At 40.8% G+C, this 22,801-nt stretch overlaps 1 protein-coding gene across 7 annotated transcripts in view; it reads right to left on the reverse strand.

Moving 5' to 3' along the window:
• The window catches only part of ltbp3 (latent transforming growth factor beta binding protein 3), a 60,566-nt gene that overhangs the window by 1,210 nt on the left and 36,555 nt on the right, over positions 1-22,801 (reverse strand). For 2 of the 7 annotated variants that reach the window (XM_058086820.2, XM_078787882.1), the window contains exons 9-29: positions 21,951-22,058; positions 21,857-21,870; positions 21,707-21,776; positions 20,581-20,658; positions 17,174-17,302; positions 15,080-15,211; positions 14,873-15,001; positions 14,680-14,799; positions 13,864-13,986; positions 13,549-13,671; positions 13,321-13,440; positions 12,338-12,466; positions 11,458-11,628; positions 11,235-11,315; positions 9,779-9,907; positions 7,759-7,896; positions 7,544-7,684; positions 3,963-4,091; positions 2,520-2,681; positions 2,354-2,443; positions 2,146-2,274 (exon numbers count right to left, since the gene is read on the reverse strand). In XM_058086820.2, coding sequence (XP_057942803.2) covers positions 2,146-2,274; positions 2,354-2,443; positions 2,520-2,681; positions 3,963-4,091; positions 7,544-7,684; positions 7,759-7,896; positions 9,779-9,907; positions 11,235-11,315; positions 11,458-11,628; positions 12,338-12,466; positions 13,321-13,440; positions 13,549-13,671; positions 13,864-13,986; positions 14,680-14,799; positions 14,873-15,001; positions 15,080-15,211; positions 17,174-17,302; positions 20,581-20,658; positions 21,707-21,776; positions 21,857-21,870; positions 21,951-22,058 — 2,445 coding nt within the window. The remainder of the gene's footprint in view (positions 1-2,145; positions 2,275-2,353; positions 2,444-2,519; positions 2,682-3,962; positions 4,092-7,543; positions 7,685-7,758; positions 7,897-9,778; positions 9,908-11,234; positions 11,316-11,457; positions 11,629-12,337; positions 12,467-13,320; positions 13,441-13,548; positions 13,672-13,863; positions 13,987-14,679; positions 14,800-14,872; positions 15,002-15,079; positions 15,212-17,173; positions 17,303-20,580; positions 20,659-21,706; positions 21,777-21,856; positions 21,871-21,950; positions 22,059-22,801) is intronic. The other 5 variants (XM_078787885.1, XM_078787883.1, XM_078787884.1 and 2 more) reach the window with 5 other exon arrangements.

Consider the following 22,801-nt stretch of genomic DNA (forward strand, 5'->3'; position numbering starts at 1 on the left):
TAGTTCAGTTAGTATGATACCCGGTTATTATGATAATCCGGTTACTACGATGCCCCTTTCATCTCCCGCCAGCCAATTTGGTCTGCTTATATCGATACAAAAGCAGCTTAAATCAATCTTTGCTTAAGGATTTCAATACCAAAAAAGAACACGGCGAACGGCTGCTTCCAGTCAACTTTATTTTTCACACTTCCACCACCAGAGCGCAGCACACACACACCGATTCCCGCACTTCCTGGTTCACAGGTCATGCTCAACCCGCCCCACATAGCTGGCCAAACACATGCCTGCAACAGAAGAACCAACTGACATAGCATACACACCTATTCCAACGAAGACACAAGCGTACAAATACATGTATTTAATTGTGTTGTATTCAGATATCTTTTTATCGCTTGCAATAATCACTGTTTTTCATATGTACATGCTGGCGTTGGTTCTTCTGTTGCAGGCATGTGTTTGGCCAGCTATGTGGGGCGGGTTGAGCATGACCTGTGAACCAGGAAGTTGACTGGAAGCAGCCGTTCGCCGTGTTCTTTTTTGGTATTGAAATCCTTAAGCAAAGATTGATTTAAGCTGCTTGACATTGTTCTATACTATAGAACAATGTCAAGTGCATTATTGCCCACTTTTAATGCAGTTCGGCGCAGGATCGGATATATGGATAGTCCGGTTATATCGGTATTTTTTCCGACTCCCGAGAATATCGATATAACGAGACTTTACTGTGTTCCAGTTGTATTTTTTATATTTTGTTCTTCCCATGAAAACAATCTGTTTTAATTGATTCCAACTATGGCCCGCTTCCAGGCACCCCCACTCCGCTGTGGTTGGTCACATTGCCAAGTGCTTAGAGGGACTTCCGGTGTTGTGCCGCTAGCTGCCGAACCCAACGTTTTTTGATTTGATCAACTTTTTAAAATGTCCACTTATAACATACAGCCAAGTGTGTTGGATCCCAAATCCGATCTGGAAGTAGGGACTGGACAGTCTGAAGTTTCTCAAGAAAAGAGATTACTTCAAGACGTCTCTCAATGGTAAGTAGCGTTAGCATTTTAGCGTTCTACAGCATCGATAACGTGTAATGTGGTTATTAATTTTTTTGTGGGACTACCAGTGTTTAAATAAACTCGAGTAGACCCACTGACTGTGGTGGGAAATGTCTGTTAGCAAGTCACGACTCTGTGAGCTTCTAATTTGCATCCTGTATGTACACTCTATAATGCTACACAGACAACCGTTTACGTATGTTCCATTACGTACACAAAATAAACACAAGACACTGATGAATTGTTACTTACTGCTTGCTCTTCTGAGTCTTTGAGACGACCAAGTAATGTTGGAAAGGCGTTAGGCTTCAGCAACAGCTTGTCAGCTAGTCCAGCTGCGTACTGGCCCATGTTCACAAAACAGTCCAGTGTGAAATGCCGGTTTCCTGGTAGGGAATCAGGAACCCCTACCACTTGTACCTCATCTTTGCATCGCTAGGAATTGGAAACAAATGGAGCTTCCACTCACACCCAAAAAAACACTACCTGGAAGCCACTGCCAACAAGGTAAACACAGAAGCAGAGCTTTGGGAGAGCTTCTGAGCTGCTGTAGGCGTATCTGGCCTACAGCACACGCTCATATAAGGAACCCCGGCTATGTGTGACATCACAAACCTCCAGTTTTACAACACCCTCTAAAACCGAGCGTTTTGAGCCATCACAAACTTCTTTCCGGGCTCACTTCCAAATGTGCAACCTCATTGTTTGGCATCGTTTAACATGAGAATACAACATTTTGACTACATTTATAGGTCAGAAAAGTGGAAAAAGCACAATAGGTCCCCTTTAAAAACTGACACATTTCGACCAATTACTAGTGTTGCGTATAATAATGTACATAAAGACTAAACAATGTTTTATTAAAAGGTGACGCAACATGACCAACCAATAATAATTACAAGTACTGACTGACCAGTGACCGATCAATTACTGGTGAGGCATTGACCAGTGACGCCACTCTGCCAATTGGCTAATCGATGGTTGTTGCGTGTAAGAATGAACCTACTGATCGACCAAAGTTTGCTTAAAAAATGACACAACATGATGGACCAGTCACTGGTCCTATGTGTAACGATTGACAAAGAAAAAGACAAACCTATACAGCGGGTGTGGGAGTGGTCCAGCCTAAATCCTTGGTTACATTCACACATGGTGCTGAGATAGGAGCGTACACAGTGTCCATTTGTACAGCTGCATTCGTCTGAGTCCTCCTCTGAACTGTCTCCTGTGAAAGAACATTTTAATAACGTGATACGAGGGGCGGGACATAGATGGTGGCATATGTATGGTATGTATGGTTCAACCTGGATTGTAGTTAGTGAAAGCTGCCAGGAAATCCTGCTCCCCGTCGGACTCCGTTTCCAGGTGCATCTCACACAAATGGTTGAACATCTCTGTGTAGAGAGAACAAAATCCTTCAGGAAAATCAACAGAGAAGCAAACACGTTGGGGGGCGGACGGGTCACTCACCTGAATTTCTTGGCGGACAGGTGTTGCACTCGGGCCCCCAGCCGCGACCGTAGTGGCAGCAGCACTCCGAGTAGGTCACCAACATGACGCTCCTGGGCTCGGTGCAGATCAAGCCCTCGTCCACCTGCAGGAAACATACGTCCTTGTAGGCTGCGGTGCGATCTGGATCAAGCGAAGAGAAAAAAAGAAAGATGGGGGTTCAACCATAATAGTACACAGAGTATACCTATATATCTGGTTTGCATTGCTTCAAATTTTGGGGCTCCCTCTATTATTATATCAACTTAGGAAGTCATAAACAGGTTTTCTATGCTCTAACTACAAATACAGTAAAGTCTCGTTATATCGATATTCTCGGGAGTCGGAAAAAATACCGATATAACCGGACTATCCATATATCCGATCCTGCGCCGAACTGCATTAAAAGTGGGCGGATCTTTGATATGGCATGTAATTTTCTCCTTGAGTTCATGGATTGCGTATCTAGCATGCTTTTGTACTACAATAAATTTTGTACTACAGTAAATAAAAATAAACTTACGCTGTAGTGATTACCGGTTACCGGGACATAATTCACCCCGGAACTATCGATAGGAAAGGTGTTGCCACCCGGAGGGGTAGGCGCGAGGGACGGGTGTTTTCCGCTGTGTGTGCTGTGCTCTGGTGGTGGAAGTGTGAAAAATAAAGTTGACTGGAAGCAGCCGTTCGCCGTGTTCTTTTTTGGTATTGAAATCCTTAAGCAAAGATTGATTTAAGCTGCTTTTGTATCGATATAAGCAGACCAAATTGGCTGGCGGGAGATGAAAAGGGCATCCTAGTAACCGGATTATCACAATAACCGTGTATCATACTAACGGAGCTAATTATATCATAAAAGACTAGAAATTTGCCGGGAAATGAAAATAGTATCGTAATAAGTAGTAATTCGTTTTAACCGATATCGATATAACGAGACTTTACTGTATATTCCTTTTATAGATAAGAAATTCACTTATCACGGTTGGGTCTGGAACTAATTAACTGTGATAAACGAGGGATGACAGTATAGATTATTTTACAATGACGCAGACGCAATTCCTGTGTTTAAAGCATGGATGACTTATAAACAGCCACAATTACAGAAACTCATATGCATGTTTCATATTCAGTTTATGAACTTTCAATACAGCAATAACCAGTTTTACACTCTTTGGACACTTCATTAGGTGCACCTGTACACTGGAATCATGCCTTTGCAAAGATAATAATGCTGAGGTTTTAGAGGTGTTATTGTTCGTATATTGATCGTATGTGCAGGTTGCACCATAATGTTTTTGCTGCGTGATAAGAAGCAAAATATTAGGAATTATAGTCAAGCAACTGTCAAATGAATGAATGAATGAATGACAAGGAGAACCATGTGTCTACGGGGATTTGAAACTAGCTGATGCTGAATTTACCCACCGTCATAGACGCACTGTTTCAGCTCCGCACTGAAGGTGCGAGGAGGGTCACAAAAACAGTGAAAAGAGCCGGGCGTGTTCTCACACCTCCCGTTCCTACAGTAGGAGGGATCCTGGCACTCATTCACATCTGCAAAGGGCACCACAGACACTGGTTACAGTATGAACATCTGTATGGGGCCAGCTCTCGTTGGCAAGTGGATTAAAAATGCTGATTGGGTTTTCAGCAAGTATTCACGGCATGTATTGTGTAATACACTCATTGGACACTTCATTAGGTACTGTACATCTGATTGAAATCCGCTCAACCAAAACTTTGCAAAGGCATGATAAGAAAACACACAAAACAGTTCTTATTGTGCATGTGTATCTAATTAAGTGTCCAGCAAGTGTGAGTGTACCAAGTGTGAGTGGTACCCATTATGTCATTGTATGGTACTTCGGTACGTGACAAAAAATAAATTTATTCATTAAAAATTTAAAAAATAACAAACTTAAACTATATTAGGAAAGCAGGAAGTGAACAAATGTAACAGTTACTGATTGTAAAAGTACCAGATGGAGGGGTAGGATTTAATAAGCTTTGCTTCTTCCTACTCCTTTATGTGATGCACTCAATTGTAATCTGATGCATGTTCAAATGAAATAAAACATTATCATAATCCTCTAAATACATAATGCTGGAGAACTTGAACTTGAAATAAGTAATGATTCTTAATGAAATGAAACAGTGGCAACAACAATAAACAATAATACCCCCTAATTGTACCCCAGGTTTGGGATCAACGCATGCCACACAAACAAGAACAGTAGATGCCAGAGTATATAATAAAGTAGCAGGGGTAGTAATCCCTCCAGTTATCACCAACATGTCTGAATGCGAGTAAAGTCAAAGATTCCAGATGTTCATGAAAAGTAACACAAGCATCGAATCCTGCAGCATAAAGCCTCACTATTGCTACAGTAAAGTCTCGTTATATCGATATTGTCGGGAGTCAGAAAAAATATCGATATAACCGGACTGTCGATATATCCGATCCTGCGCCGAACTGCATTAAAAGTGGGCAATAATGCACTCGACATTGTTCGATAGTATAGAACAATGTCGAGCAGCTTAAATCAATCTTTGCTTAAGGATTTCAATACCAAAAAAGAACACGGCGAACGGCTGCTTCCAGTCAACTTTATTTTTCACACTTCCACCACCAGAGCACAGCACACACACCGATTCCCGCACTTCCTGGTTCACAGGTCATGCTCAACCCGCCCCACATAGCTGGCCAAACACATGCCTGCAACAGAAGAACCAACTGCGTTCGTGGTTTCTCTCGTGTGTATAGAATCTATACACGAGAGAAACCACGAATGCCAGCATGTACATATGAAAAACAGTGATTATTGCAAGCGATAAAAAGATATCTGAATACAACACAATTAAATACATGTATTTGTACGCTTGTGTCTTCGTTGGAATAGGTGTGTATGCTATGTCAGTTGGTTCTTCTGTTGCAGGCATGTGTTTGGCCAGCTATGTGGGGCGGGTTGAGCATGACCTGTGAACCAGGAAGTGCGGGAATCGGTGTGTGTGCTGTGCTCTGGTGGTGGAAGTGTGAAAAATAAAGTTGACTGGAAGCAGCCGTTCGCCGTGTTCTTTTTTGGTATTGAAATCCTTAAGCAAAGATTGATTTAAGCTGCTTTTGTATCGATATAAGCAGACCAAATTGGCTGGCGGGAGATGAAACGGAACTAATTATATCATAAAAGACTAGAAATTTGCCGGGAAATGAAAATAGTATCGTAATAAGCAGTACTTCGATGTAACCAATATCGATATAACGAGACTTTACTGTATATTGAAACCTTACAACTTATGAACAAATATTCACTTATCTTAGCCGTAGTCCAAGGAAAACACTTTGTAGCAAAACAAGGTACAACATGATGGCAACACAATTCCACATAAAAGACGTTACAACTGAAGAATTGGATTTATTCCATTATGTCGGGCTCCTGCATTATTCTGGATGTAACAGCCAGCAGCCAGCAGCTGCCTAACCGGATGATGTTGTTATCTTTATAATATGTATTTTACATTGAATAGACTGCTGCTATTCAAATTTAATGTGGAGATACCACATCGCTATAACGTCAAACCATGGTAAGCGTCCGCCCCAAGGGCTTCTCAGTTAATGTAATAAAATGACACCAAAATTATGACTCTGTTTTTCACGGTTAGCGTACAATATGGTGTGTGTCCTGTCGTGTTATACATTGTGAGAGTCCGGCTGTGTTTTAATGTATTTTTCATTACAACATGTTGGGTTATTGGGGTGAGAAAGACTATTGAATTGAAAAAATAACTCATAGCAAAGTAGGAAGATGGTATCTGTGTCATGTCTCGTTGCCATATTGTGTCTTTGGGGACAACTTCAGTGAAAGAGTGTAAAAGTAAATTTAAATGCTCATGTATCCTTTTCATCCATTATTTATTTGTATATTTATGTGTTTTCTGCATGTAAAACTATAACTGTACATCTATAAAATGTGTTTTATGTTAACATTTTTGGCTTTTAGAATGGTTTAATGTTTTATTTGTTATGGAAAAATTGATTTGGTTAGCATCCGTTTCAGTTAGAGTCGGACCTTCTGGAACAAATAAATAATGCTAACCGAGGTTCTATGGATATTCCAATGTATTTTTTTTAATTTTGTGTTTAAGAAAGTGAAAACTTAGCTTGCTTTGAGCACTTGGTGATTTACTACCAATTCTACTGTACTACATTGCAGCAACAGAACCAATGTTGTAATAGCGTAAAGGAGCAAACTACTTGGCCAACAGTACAGCATTGCTTTGAACAAGCATGACTTTAACACCAGCAGCTGAGTAGTGCAACCAACATTTTAAAGCGCATGCAGAGTTTGCTTTGTTCACACCTCATGACACATGAGACACAAATGCAGCTACTGCCATCTTGCAGAGTGAAGAGAAAAACATCGGCAGGTTGTACAGCTACAGCTGTTTAAAGTCAATGATCACTGATCCCGGCGCTAATTGGAAACCCAGATGGTTATTTGATTTCAAAGAGTACTGGCAAACACCCAACAATGTAGCTGAGATCAGGTAGAAATGAGGGGAAATTATAATTCCAGGGGCTATTAATAATGGATAATTTGCATTACATATACATACACATAGATAGATAGATAGACTTCCTTTATTGTCATTGCACAATATCACAGCAGTAAAATTGCCAACAAAATGTTGTCGCCTGGCTCCCGTATAATAATAAATAATAATAATGTGGTGAATAAATAGATGACATCAAATATGAACAACAATGTACAGCGAAAACAGTACACTTTGTGTGACTATAAGCTGCAATGTAAGTGACAGATGTGGCTCACTGACTGAAACAACGAATAGGAACGCATTGGACGTGTGCATTTTTGATGTGCAGTGAATCCAAAGCATGCACTGATGCACAAAGCCAATACTATGACTTATTTGTTTTGTTTCATTAAGATACTGCTTACTTTCTAACCACTAAGATGATGGTTTTTAAAATGAAGGTCTGCACTCACCGGCCTGCTCCTCAGGAGTCACGCATCTGTTGCGGTCAATAGCAAGGGTCAGTGGCGGCGAGCAGATGCAGTAGTAAGACCCCGGAGTGTCCACGCAGAGACCATTCTTACAGTTGGCAGAGTCCTCACACTCATTCACATCTGCACAGTAAAGATACATTGCAGATTCAGGTAGATGGGCACTGCAAGGTGGGAGAACATGCGAGCTCGCTCACCAGCTACTGCTGCTAGCACACATTTCTTCTTGTTCGAGTCTGGAGTCCAGGGTTGCTTACAGTTGCAATAAAAGGACCCTTCGGTGTTGATGCAGCGACCATTCGTGCAAAGAGACTCGTCATGGCATTCGTTCACATCTGAGGAGACGGGCAGATTATACAGTGGAACCTTGGCTTTCATCATTCATCTGCTCTAAAAAGGTCCACCGAAAACCAAAGCAATTTTGTCCACAGGAAATGATGTACATAAATCCAATTTAATAGAGAATAATTATCATAATAATAATCAGCACAGAGTGCACAGTGCTTATTATTGTTATGAAAAGGTAAACCACCCACACCCACACACAATAAGGACTCTAAAATAACCACTATCCATTCTTCACAGAGACTGAGTCACCAATGCATGGATGTATTGTTTGGGCACTCGAAATTATACATGGGCAAACAGACTAGTGTGTATGCTATACAGCAGAGGTAGGGAACCTATGGCTCGGGAGCCAGGTAGGGCTCTTTTGATGACTGTATCTGGCTCTCAAGCATTTCTTACCACAATAAAAATTTATTTTTGCTAACATTTTCAAGTAAACATCACAGAAATGACTGTTGAAAATAATATTAAAAATCAACAACTTTCTTATGCATTTTAATTCGTCCATCTATTTTCTACTGCAATACGGCCAACCATATCCATCTTTCCTGATGATATTTTCCAGGTCAAACACCAAAACTCGATTATTACTGGGTAATGCTGTAGTCTACCTCGGTCATTGAGATGTCAACATGTAAATATAAACTTTTCTCCTTTAGTCAAATAGTCACCTAGCTAAAGCTGCAGAACCAAGCCTTCTGGCAAAGATGGCCAAAAGAATGAAATATACTGAGTATGGTGCAAAATTATGCAGCAGCAGAAGTTGTATTAATGGCAACAAGTATTTGATTTATTATTAGACACTGCGCTGCTCACGAAAGTGTGCTGGCCACACCCCATTGGCGTGGGGTAGTGTGCCTGGTCTACGTAATTAGAGCCCATTATCTAAAACTGTTGGTCTTACATAAAAATGCACACATTTTATTGCATTCAATGTTTAAAAAAATGTATATGGCTCTCACAGATACACATTTTAAAATATCTGGCCTTCATGGCTCTCTTCGCCAAAAAGGTTCCCGACCCCTGCTATACAGTATAGAGTACATGCAAACCAGAAGGTGGCGCCATGTTAGCAAACAACAGAGTAGAGTTCATTCATTTTCTACCGCTTATCTTCACAAGGTCCCAGCTGTCTTTGGGCGAGAGGCGGGGTACACCCTGGACTGGTCGCCAGCCAATCACAGGGCCCATATAGACAAACAACCATTCACACTCACATTCATACCTATGGACAATTTGGAATGTTTTTGGAATGTGGGAGGAAACCGGAGTACCCGGAGAAAACCCACGCATGCACGGGGAGAACATACAAACTCCACACAGAAATGGCCGAGGGTGGAATCGAACTCGGGTTTCCTAGCTGTGTGGCCTGTGCGCAAACCACTCATCAGCTATGCAACCCTGAGTAGAGTTCATTCATTCATTCATTTTCTACCGCTTTCCTCACGAGGGTCGCGGGGGTTCTGGAGCCTATCCCAGCCGTCTTTGGGCGAGAGCCGGGGTACACCCTGGACTGGTCGCCAGCCAATCACAGGGCACATATAGACAAACAACCATTCACACTCACATTCATACCTATGGACAATTTGGATTTGGATTAACATGTTTTTGGAATGTGGGAGGAAACCGGAGTACCCGGAGAAAACCCATCCATGTAAACATGCAAACTCCACATAGAGATGGCCGAAGGTGGAACTGAACCCTGGTCTCCTAGCTGTGAGGTCTAACCACTCGACCGCCGTGCCGCCCCCTTGAGTTATGACGCCAGTTTATTTCTTTTAGTGTGTCACACTGATATGATGGAAAACTATTTAGGTAGACGATACACTGTCACAAACTCAACTGAACCAGAGCTCTTTAGACACCTACCGATGCACTCCAGAAGGTTGCTGTCATAGTAGAAACCCTGTTGACAGTAGCACTCATATCCTGGCTGCGTGTTCTGACAGCGGCCCTTCTTGCAGATTTCATCAGCAAACAAAGAACACTCGTCGATATCTGGAAAAGAAGGAGGCGATGACAACTGTGTGTAATGCATCACATAGTACAATTCACACTTTCACAGTTCCATGGACAAAAAGGAAGTAGGAAGAAGCAAAGTTTATTTAATCCTACCACACTCTCTGTTTCACATTGATTACAATACATTTGTTCACTTCCTGTGTTCCAAATGTGTACTTTGGGAAATATAGGCAGTACAATAGGAGTCGAGTTACATACGTAACAGTTACATTATATAACAGTCATATATATGTAAGTGTAGTAGTGGTTAGACTCTTTTTCCTTCTACTTTGTAAACATCAACTGTACTAAATTTTATTTTTCCATAAGGTCATATTTCTCCTCTCGTGTTGAGAAAAACCGTATTGCTTTTTTGGGTATCCAATTATTTGCTTTATGCATAATTAGCTGTTTGAAATATTAGCTAATTTTATTCATTAATTTACTACCGCGGGCGGCACGGCGGTCTCGTGGTTAGCGCACAGACCTCACAGCTAGGAGACCAGGGTTCAATTCCCACCCTCGGCCATCTCTGTGTGGAGTTTGCATGTTCTCCCCGTGCATGCGTGGGTTTTCTCCGGGTACTCCGGTTTCCTCCCACATTCCAAAAACATGCTAGGTTAATTGGCGACTCCAAATTGTCCATATGTATGAATGTGAGTGTGAATGGTTGTTTGTCTATATGTGCCCTGTGATTGGCTGGCCACCAGTCCAGGGTGTACCCCGCCTCTCGCCCGAAGAAAGCTGGGATAGGCTCCAGCACCCCCGCGACCCTTGTGAGGAAAAAGCGGTAGAAAATGAATGAATGAACATTTACTACCGCTTATCCTCACGAGGGTCGCTAACCACTCAACCGCCGTGCAGCCTAGCTAATTTTAATAATTGTGATTTAAGGAATAATATGTTCTCTATAAGAGGCATTTTATCCTAATTGACTTTTTTCTGGTACAGTTCGAGAGTGAAGTGTATTTTTATAGTCTCCACACAATAAGTTAGATATGGTAAAACCAGAGAGTGTTTTTTCAGTATCGAGGTATTTCTTTCCACTTTATGTTTTTATTATATTTTTAATGTGACATTTCCAGCTAATATTATCATCTATTATGACCCCTATAAATGTATTTTGTTCACCCTGTGAACGTCCACACCATCAATTTATATTTGCGCATAAATGTCCTTTCTGCTATTAGCAAATAGCATTAATCTGCCACTTTATTAGCTTTTGTAATGTATAAGTGTCATAAGCAACAGTCAATCAGAGGTTAGGTAGACAATTAAGATATGCCTTTATTCGTCCCTCAGTCGCAACAACCGTAAAACATACCCTGGTAAGCAGGCCGGCTGTACATGAGACCTTCGTTGTAGTAGAGACCTTGCCCGTTTGGACACAGGAAGTGGAATTCAGCTGTACAGCAAAACAGGATGGTTAACAGATTCAATGGAGACACCCTTACCCAAATGCATTATGAGAAATTCACTGTCAACCATAGCGTAGCCCATCGATCATCCTTCAATTATTTATGCTATGACCATGTACGTATATGTACCTGAGTGAGAGACAGGACATGGGTAGATCTCACAGTGGTCCCCCCACCCTACCCCAATGGAGCAGCAGCACTCCTGCTTGGTGACGTTGGTGGCCAGGACGCTGTCACAGAACACGGTGTCATCTAGGTTCAGATAGCACTCCTTCTTCTCATCTGTCAACATTTGAACTGCTGGACGAACAAATGTGAGAAGAGGTCAGGATCTGACGTGCAAATCAAATGACAAGAATTCGAACACCACAGTTTGATGCATGTCATTAGACAGTCATTATTCAGTATAAGGTCTAGTTAGATTGCTCTGAGGTCACCCCCTTTTAACATTGATTGACACTTCATTTCGTCCGTGCTCTTCCCATCCTCAAGCAAGCCTCACCACCCAGGGCAAGTTGGTTCCACTGCCCTGGTTCTCTCCACTGACGGCTGACGCCAGTGCTGGCTATCATTCAGCAGCTTGCGGAAGGAGCGATCTCATAATTAACTCACTTTTGTTTTGACTTGCCTTTAATACGTTCATGAGCATGTCAACTGTTCTGCGTGGACCTTTCATCAAAATAGAATTGGCTATGTCATTAAAGCAGAATAAGGCGCTGAGGAACCTAATAATGATAAAACAGTGTAATTTCTTTCAAATGTAAGCATGTACCTGTGCATATAAAAATAATCGTCCCAGAGAATAACGATCTCAATACAAAGCAAAAAAAATCATGATTCATACACAACTTCTGTGGGAAATGGTATTTTTAGTCCTTTAAAAGCATACAAGCCTACAGATTTTATTTGATCCAAGTCTGGGATAGAGAGGCGTCTAATGTTCCAACCTGGCTAAGCTGAGATGAACGCAGGCTTCAAGAAATGCAAGAGGGAATAAGAGAAAGCTTACCGTCGCAGCTGTGTTTGTCCTCTGAGAGGACATAGCCGTGATTGCACACACACGTATACGAGCCCGGCCTGTTCTCACAGGAGCCGTATGGCTGGCAAAGACTCCTGTCGGCGGAACATTCGTCTATGTCTGAAAGGGAAATAACACCAGTTTGTGATCGCTACCCAAACACCATCTGACTGTGCTAAAGAATGTTTTCTTCGAGATTAAGTAAGAAAACATTGATTTTGTGGTATTTGCTCAGACATTTTAAATATAGGCAACCCCTTTACAATGCATTATACAGTAAAGTCTCGTTATATCGATATCGGTTAAAACGAATTACTACTTATTACGATACTATTTTCATTTCCCGGCAAATTTCTAGTCTTTTATGATATAATTAGCTCCGTTAGTACGATACCCGGTTATTATGATAATCTGGTTACTAGGATGCCCTTTTCATCTCCCGCCAGCCAATTTGGTCTGCTTATATCGATACAAAAGCAGCTTAAATCAATCTTTGCTTAAGGATTTCAATACCAAAAAAGAACACGGCGAACGGCTGCTTCCAGTCAACTTTATTTTTCACACTTCCACCACCAGAGTGCAGCACACACAGCGGAAAACACCCGTCCCTCGCGCCTACCCCTCCGGGTAGCAACACCTTCCCTATCGATAGTTCCAGGGTAAATTATGTCCCGGTAACCGGTAATCACTACAGCGTAAGTTTATTTTTATTTACTGTAGTACAAAATTTATTGTAGTACAAAAGCATGCTAGATACGCAATCCATGAACTCAAGGAGAAAATTACATGCCATATCAAAGATCCGCCCACTTTTAATGCAGTTCAGCGCAGGATCGGATATATGGATAGTCCGGTTATATCTGTATTTTTTCCGACTCCCGAGAATATCGATATAACGAGACTTTACTGTAATCATTCATCAATAATCATGAGCAATAAACTGTGCAGGTTATCTGGGACTTAAAAGGTCCAACCTTGGCAGCGTCGGCCTCCAATCAGAGTGTAACCCTTGTGGCACTCGCAGCTGTACGAGCCCATATTGTTGATACAGCGGCCCCTTTGACAGTTTGATGGCCTGTCGCACTCGTTGATATCTGAATGGACAACAATGGAACATAAAGCATGTTGCTAGAAATGGAGATTACCCCAAGTAAATGATGGACTTTTATGTGAACTATAAAATAAGGGTGAATAATTCATGCCTTCGCAGTGGCTGCCTTCCTGCGTCCGCTGGTAACCCGGGTAGCACTGACATTGGAAGGATCCCTCAGTGTTGATGCAGCGGCCGTACGCGCACAGCCTGACATCCTCACACTCATTGATGTCTGCATGCCATCAGTAAGATTTTTATTAAATTAGTAATAAAAAAGAAACTTTCACTGCAAAATATAATGCATTAGTTACTGTAAAAAATACATATGTCATGGTATAACTGTACAGCTATCACATGAACACCAATGGCACTATGGGGACTTGTGGATGTGCGTGTGTTGCCTTTCACTCATCAATTTACTAACCACTGCAGCCTTTGCTGTCAACAGACGGTAGGAAGCCCTCATTGCACAGGCAGCGGTACATTCCAGGAAGGTTCTCACATCGCCCGTTAGGACAGATACCAGGCTTTTGGCACTCATTTATGTCTGGTGGAAACACATGAGGAACACATGAAGAATGTTGCTACAGGTGGTGAAGATGGCTTCATGGAGGGCATCCACTGTCTGGAAATTATTTTGTAAAACCTCCCTTGCCGTCCATCCCAAAATACTGAATTAACAAAAAGGTAGCCCAGATTATGGGTTAATTGTTACATTTTCCTTATCAGGGCAAATTCCACTCTTCAATGTCCCATGTTTGGTGCGCTCGTACAAATTCCAAACCGGCAATTTTGTGGCATTCAAGGAGATGACGCATTTGAAGGTGTTTTTTGTTCATAAAACCCTTCTCTCACAGATTTTTATTGTACTCCACAGCACAAGTAACAGTTTTCTTCTGGGTCGAGGACCATTCCGTCACCCAATAGGACTTTTTTTGGGGTCTACCACTTGACTTTTTTGTTCCATAAACCTCCGGGTCAGCAATGGTACGCTGTGGGAGGCCTTGCTTAGGCAGCTCAATAATCCAGTCGCGTTCAAAGAGAGAAAACAATGAAAATTTGAAGATAATGGTGATCAATGAGCCATTAAACAACCATCAACTAGCTAAGAAATATACAATGCAAATATACAATCTTTAATGTAATCTACTACCAAAATATTTTCTTACCAATTGAAAAAGATTAATGTTTTCTTATATTCTATATTACTGTATATATTTTTTTTGTATTTTCTACTCACCATAGCAGATACCAGCACGGGCTTCATGACCAGGCAAGCAGGGAACACACTCAAAGGAGCCCGGTGTGTTCTCACATTGCTCATTGGGACACGTGTCCGGACTCAAACACTCATTTATATCTTTAAAAAAAAAAAAAAGGTGTTAAGACTGGCATACATGCTAAATGTTTTGCTGTTTTTGGAATGGTTTTACCTTCACAAACTGGATGACGGTGTGACCTACTCCTAAAACCGCTGTGACATTCACATTTATAAGAACCTGGTAAGTTGACACACTGGCCTCCAGTGCCGCAGATGTCATGCTTGGAGCATTCATTCACATCTACAAAACAGACGGGATATAGCTAATGCATGATTTGACCCAAAAAAATTCAAAAATGTAGTCATCGGATGGACTTACCGACGCACTTAAGCCTCCCATGCTGCACCATGTGTTTATAACCTTGGCGGCAGAGGCATTTGTAGCCGCCCTCTGTGTTGATGCAAAGGCCTCTGCCCTGACCGCAAGGCTCTGACTCGCATTCATTATCATCTGAAAAGGAAGCAGCGGTGACCGCATATTATTACATTCAAAGATACATTCACCAGACACAGCATTAGGCACACCCGCCCTTCTAAGAAGATTTTGCACAAGATGTGGCCGACATTTGGAAAATTAACTAGTGATCAGCAATGATATTTGTGTGATGATATATGAAATCACAATAGGAAAAAATTATGTACATTCTATCCATCCATTCCTTCAGCCGGAGTCTTCCCAAGCTGTCACTGGGTAAGAGGCGATCGTTCACCAGTCAATCACAGTGCACATATACCGTCATTTCAGGACTAGATGAAGCGCACCCACTAAATTTAAAGAGAAAAAAGATTTGTACTTATACACAGGCCATACCTGTCTATAAGCCACAGGTGTCCATGTTGATATTTAGTACACAGAATTATGTTTTTTAGTTGCATTGTAACATGGCTAATGAAACAGTGCATGTTTTCCTTGTACAGTAAAGTCTCGTTATATCGATATTCTCGGGAGTCGGAAAAAATACCGATATAACCGGACTATCCATATATCCGATCCTGCGCCGAACTGCATTAAAAGTGGGCGGATCTTTGATATGGCATGTCATTTTCTCCTTGAGTTCATGGATTGCGTATCTAGCATGCTTTTGTACTACAATAAATTTTGTACTACAGTAAATAAAAATAAACTTACGCTGTAGTGATTACCGGTTACCGGGACATAATTCACCCCGGAACTATCGATATGGAAGGTGTTGCCACCCGGAGGGGTAGGCGCGAGGGACGGGTGTTTTCCGCTGTGTGTGCTGCACTCTGGTGGTGGAAGTGTGAAAAATAAAGTTGACTGGAAGCAGCCGTTCGCCGTGTTCTTTTTTGGTATTGAAATCCTTAAGCAAAGATTGATTTAAGCTGCTTTTGTATCGATATAAGCAGACCAAATTGGCTGGCGGGAGATGAAAAGGGCATTGTAGTAACCGGATTATCATAATAACCGTGTATCGTACTAACGGAGCTAATTATATCATAAAAGACTAGAAATTTGCCGGGAAATGAAAATAGTATCGTAATAAGTAGTAATTCGTTTTAACCGATATCGATATAACGAGACTTTACTGTATCTCGCCTCCTCCATACAGGCAGGAAGAGCATTGTTTTCAGCACCTTGACGTTTTGTCCCATAGAACAACAGCATGAACGAAGTGAGCCATTTTACCAGTCATGTAGTCTCTTTGTCTCGATGGGTGGAGGCGGGGTCAGTAGCATACAGACAGAGTACAGCAGAATGTAACATAGTGGAAATTAAATTAGCAGATATATTGCCATGGAACTCCGGTTTCCTCCCACATTCCAAAAACATGCTAGGTTAATTGGCGACTCCAAATTGTCCATAGGTATGAATGTGAGTGGGAATGGTTGTTTGTCGATATGTGCCCTGTGATTGGCTGGCGACCAGTTCAGGGTGTACCCTGCCCCCTCGTCCAAAGACAGCTGGGATAGGCTCCAGCACCCCAGTGACCCTCGTGAGGATAAGCTGTAGAAAATGAATTAATGCATATTGCAGTGTATTTTTATGTTGCTTTTCTTAAAAGTAATGTATCAAAGTGGTTCCCGCATCCTTCAATTTTCCTGTATGCGGCCCTTGAGGGAGACTTTTGGACACCCCTTATTTAGAGTCTCCAATAAATAGTAGAAGTCATGGCGCCCCCTCTAGTGCACAGTATTGTTTCACACCCACTTTGTACACCACTGAAACTGAGCATTATTATCTTTTTGAAGGCAACACAGTAACAGCAATTCATTGGCTACAGACTATAAATGTGACGGGAAAATGCAGCTTGAAACAAAAGCAACAGGATGTCATCTCCTGGAAGAGATATGACATATGAAGAGAAATGCATGCATGTGTCCGTCAACCATCCCACCCCCAAGAAATGGTCCAGGCCTGCACCTCCTCGCTCTAACCACCAAGGTCTCTTACCCTCACAGATGTTCCTCTGCGGGTTGAGACGGTAGCCAGGGTGACAGTGACAGATGTGGCCGTTCAGGCTGTTCTCACATTCTCCATGACCACAAATGTTCCTGCTTAGCCTACAATCATCTGTCTCTGCTTCAGGGAGGGAACACACAACATTCTATAGTGGGCCAGCATCTGATAGCAGATACATGCATTTACAGTTGAGCCCCATACTATTTATAGCCTGGCCCAAATGTGTTGAATTGAAGATAATTTTCACTTGGTGTATGGGTATCTTTTATAATGATTCATATCACTGATCTTATTGGGCATTTTTTGCATCCTTTGAAAGGATCCTTGTGAGGCTTTCAAGTCTGAGGACACGTCAGAAAAATATACAAAAACTTAATTTTCAAACCTGCTAAGCTAACTTCAGTTATGTTTAAGGGAAAATAAAAATATTTTTCATCCCTACAGTGAAAGAGGAAACAGAGCAGAAAAAGGTTTTTGGGGAGCCGATTTGGCTTAGAAAGCGGATTTGAATCAAATATATTTATAAAACTAACATTAAGAATCTGACTTGTATTTTGACACAGATACCCATTCAACAACAAAAATAATCAACATTTGGCCGGGGTATGAATAATTTTGGCCTTAACTGTACACTCACTGGATGCCTTATTGGGCACACTTTGTTAGTACTCTGGGAGGACAATGTGCAGCTTTATAATGAGTATCCCCTTGCCACAAAATATATACGTATATATGCATGTGTGTGTGTGTATATATATGTATAACATATGATTGAGCTGTCATACTTGCAGAAGCCATTGGTGCTCAAGCTAATCTCCCAAACTGTAATTATCTAACAGGTATGGACATGGGCAAGGAATATTTTCAAAATATTCCTCATGATCAGCAGATTGATTTACTGAACACTAATGATAGACATTACTTTCTCCATCTTTAACATAAACCAACTTTCAACTTTCTGTATAGCCATTCTTTTTTTCTCCCCGAGTACCACGTCTCACGTTTTGAAAATGTTGAAATAAAGCAACCAGTGAGTGTATACATGTCCGGTGTTTAAACTCCCTCTGTGGTTTTCATAACACAACAGCTGACATACGACATACTGTAGGTGAACTAATAAAGCACAAGGGGAACAAATATAGCATAGACAGCAAGAAAGCCTGAGGAAGCATTCGTCTGGGAACATTGCTTTCGGGAAAGAGGGTGCAACACACAGGTTTGCAGTGAAGGCAACACTTTCATTCTATGAAACAGTAGAGAATAGCAACAGGATCTGATGCTTGGTTAATGTGTGATTGTGAAATGTATATACGTAATAGAATGTCTCCAAGTGCTGTAGACTCGGGCATACAACAACATGAAATCATGTACTTGCTGATACACAGTAAGTGTACAATATTTCCTCATATAGTGGTTTATTTACTTAAAGGGGACCTATTATGCTCATTTTTATGGAGGACCAAAACTGCCAAAATAATAAATAAATAAATAAAAGTGAAAATAAAAACAAAAATGAAAAAAAAAATCAAAAAATTAAATACAAAAAAATTAATATAAATGGAAATAAAAACAAAAATAAAAAAATATATACATAAATAAATAAATAAAAGCAAAAATAAATACAAAAATAAAAAACAAGATAAACAAAATAAATGTAGAAATAAATACAAAAATAAATATATAAATAGAATTACATATCAATAAATAAATAAAAGCACTCTGCTCTCATATGTATTTATTTCATGCTGCAGACAATGTCAGCTTGAAATGCAGAAGGAAAAACTATTCAAATGAGGGGGCGGTCCTAAGTGTGTCTTGGGTTGAACTGTTCGCCTATTGGTTGATCGACATGTGATTAAGTAAAAGCGTAACACATCAGCTGTTTCATACTTACCACGTTCCAAATCATCCAAACGATTGGCAGCGTCCCTGAGAAGCTCGGACACCGACTTCCTGGTGGACCCCGCCATTATTGTCCCGGTAAATGTATACTTTTCTCCCTGTATACTTCCTCTTGCTGTGGCCGTTTGCAGGCATACCTAGTCGATTTTCGCACTCACATGTCGATCAACCAATAGGCGAACAGTTCAACCCAAGACACACTTAGGACCGCCCCCTCATTTGAATAGTTTTTCCTTCTGCATTTCAAGCTGACATTGTCTGCTGCATGAAATAAATACATATGAGAGCAGAGTGCTTTTATTTATTTATTGATATGTAATTCTATTTATATATTTATTTTTGCATTTATTTCTACATTTATTTTTGTATTTATTTTTAATTTTTGAATCTTGTTTTTTATTTTTGCTTTTAATTATTTATTTATGTATATATTTTTGTTTTTATTTTCCACTTTTATTTATTTATTTATTTATTATTTTGGCAGTTTTGGTCCTCCATACATTTTCGGCACTTTGTATTGAATTGTGGACTCCTATAGAGCAGCTAGTACACATGATAACCCGCACAGAAAGCTTTCTAGAGCTTCCAGATTCTGCACCTTTTTCTGCAGTGTTTCCATGGACTTTCTGCTTACAACCCAAACCGTCTCTTTCATTTTAATCCACCCCCGGCCCTCCTCTCGATACGACCACTTCGCTGTGATTGGTCACAGTCCAACTCCGGAATATGTTAGAAAAGTGGAAAAAGCATAACAGGTCCCCTTTAACTGCAGAAGGGCAAAAGTGTCATTAGGGTTGTTAGAATAATATTTGAAAAGACCCTGTACACCGACACCTATACCATCTGAGAGATTGCTTATTTGTCTCAGTAGGTCCTGCTGTTTTGATTTGCATCAAAACAAAAAAGTTCAAATAGGCTATGTTGTCAACTTCATGCGTGAACAGAAACTGATGTGATATACTTGTTTTTCATAAAGGTAAAAAGTGTTGGGGGATGATGCACCCGACCACCAATTGGTATAAAGTAGGGCCCACTATTAGAGGAAATACAATAGCACCTAAGGAACTGTTAGATTTACATTTGTGAGAAATGAACCCAGCGTTGTGTTGTTGCATTTAAAAGAAAACTGCACTTTTTTGTGGGGGGGAATTTTTTGTGGAATTATTCCACAATCCTTATGTGAAACATGAGCACAAGTTCTCCCCTCAGTTACTGTATGTAAACAGAACATTGTTGCTGGTTTTTGGAGGACTTTTTAATGCTTTATAGTTGAAACAGGTGTGTCCTGTTATGTGGATTGTTAGCTTCCACAAACTAGCTGATTTTAGCTTTTAACTCCCAAAAAAGAGAAAGAAATATGGTCATGTTTCATGTAAGGATTGTGCATGATGGGCAAAATTCCCCCCCACAAAAAAAGTGCAGTTTTTTTTTTTCCTTTTAAGGATGGTGTGTATTATTGAATGTTTCAGTCAGTTTGAGCTTTGCAGGGAACTTACGTGAGACTTTCGTTTGGGTCTCAAAGGGGTCATTGCCAGGGGTCATTCTGATGATTGTCGGAGGGGTGGGTTTGATAACTGTGGACCAAAAACAGTCACAGCATTGGTTTGATTTACTTTGAACATGCATACAAGTTTCATTGGAATGCATCACATAGTACAATTCATACTTCCACAAGTGAGTCGGAAGAAGCAAGTAAAGGTAACCTCAATGATCATTTATACCTTTCATTCGTTATTTATATGCATTTGGATTGTTTAATGCATGTAAAACCTCTTCTTCTTTCTCTTTTGGCTTTTCTCTTCAGGGGTCGCCACATCAACCGCCTCCATCCAGCCCTGTCTTCTGCATCTGTCTCTCTCACACCAACTACCCTCATGTCCTCCTTCACTACATCCATAAACCTCCTCTTTGGTCTTCCTCTACGCCTCCTACCTGGCAGCTCTAAACGCAGCATCCTTCTACCAATATATTCACTCCTCTGGACATGTCCCAACCATCTCAGTCTGGCCTCTCTGACTTTATCTCCAAGGCCTCAAACATGTAATGTCCCTCTGATGTACTCGTTCCCGATCCTATCCATCATGGTCACTCCCAATGAGAACCTCAGCATCCTCATCTCTGCTACCTCCAGTTCTGCTACCTGTCTTTTCCTCAGTGGCACTGTCTCTAGACCAAACAACATGGCTGGTCTCACCACAGTTTTGTATCCAACCAAACATAAACAACGTAAAACTATACTTGTAAAACGAAAAAAAACTTGTTTATTTTTGAGACTTGTGGCGTAACTGCACTAGTTAGCAAATAACAACAAAGTCAACCACTAACAGATGGGTGGTGCAGCTGATTTCCAGTTCCTGTTTGCATGTAGTAACAAACTAATAGGCCGTAACAAGGACATTTGTGCTAAAAATACATAAAAAACACAGTTGGACTCATGCTGTGGATTAATAACAAAACAAGAGTATGTGGGGAGCCACTTTATAATATGATAAACACATCTAATGAAGTGTTCATAGTTCAATACACATTATACACAGAACTGCATGGAACATGAATGGAGCCATTGGAAGAATATGTTTTTTGTCACAGCATTATGTTGAAGTGTTAAACATGGCACTTTACCAGGAACACGAGGACTGTGGGAGCTGGTTGGGGCCTGCTGCACAGCGGTTGTTGTCTCTGGTGGCCTCTGCTGGTTTAAAGACACCATCAGAACTTGTAAAAAAAGTGGTTTAAGCCCAAGTCATGCTATAAAAACAGAAATAATCTTACCGGCCATTTTGTTTCTGATAGTAGGAGGAAAATAAAGAAACATTATAATTGAGATTTTGCAGTGAGTTTGCTGACAAAGTACTGTGGTACTCACCTTCCTTTTCTGGATTCCAGGGGTAAGGCATGGGAGGGATGGCCACAGTTTCTGTTATATTTTGGAGAACACAGCCTTTGCCTGCAGGGCAGATCTTACTAAAGGCCACTGGGTGTTCAAAAGAGAGAAATTAATTGGTACGTTACATTTTACTTCTTTACAATCTCATGCCATGCCAATGAAATTCAGACAGTAGAAATTTAGCAAGGTATTTTCTTATGCTCATTTTCCAACCCTTTGTATTGAGTTGTGGAGCTACACACAATAACCCCGCACAGAAAATGTTTTAGATCCTCCAGAATCTGCACCTATTCCAGCTGTATTTATTTGGATTTGTGCTTCCTGTCAAAACGGTCTGTTTTAATTTATTCCACCGGGCTTGCTCACTCCGCTGTCATTGGTCACACAACGAAAGTGCTTCCTAACTATGAACCATATAAGGACATCCGCCCCTGTGACATCACAAAGGGGCAGTTTTACCGCGCCTTTTGAAACCGAGCGTTTTGAGCCATCCCAAACTTCTTTCAGGGCTCACTTCCAAATGCGCAAACCTCATTATCTGAAACTTTGGCATCATTTAACACGAGAATACAACATTCTAACTACATTTATAGGTCAGAAAAGTGTAAAAAAGCACAATAGGTCCCCTTTAAGAATGGGGTGGGGATAATATGCATACTAGTGTGGAAGTGTTGTTTCTGTGATATCAATATCAATACTCAAAAGTATAGAATTAGTGCCGATTACGCTCATAAAGTATGGATGCTAACTAATGAATAAAAAAATATATACAGTAAAGTCTCGTTATATCGATATTCTCGGGAGTCGGAAAAAATACCGATATAACCGGA

The sequence above is a fragment of the Doryrhamphus excisus genome, linkage group LG21 (assembly GCF_037039965.1).
Source record: "Doryrhamphus excisus strain RoL-2023G ecotype Guam linkage group LG21, RoL_Dexc_Guam_v1.1, whole genome shotgun sequence".
NCBI classification, from domain to species: domain Eukaryota; kingdom Metazoa; phylum Chordata; class Actinopteri; order Syngnathiformes; family Syngnathidae; genus Doryrhamphus; species Doryrhamphus excisus.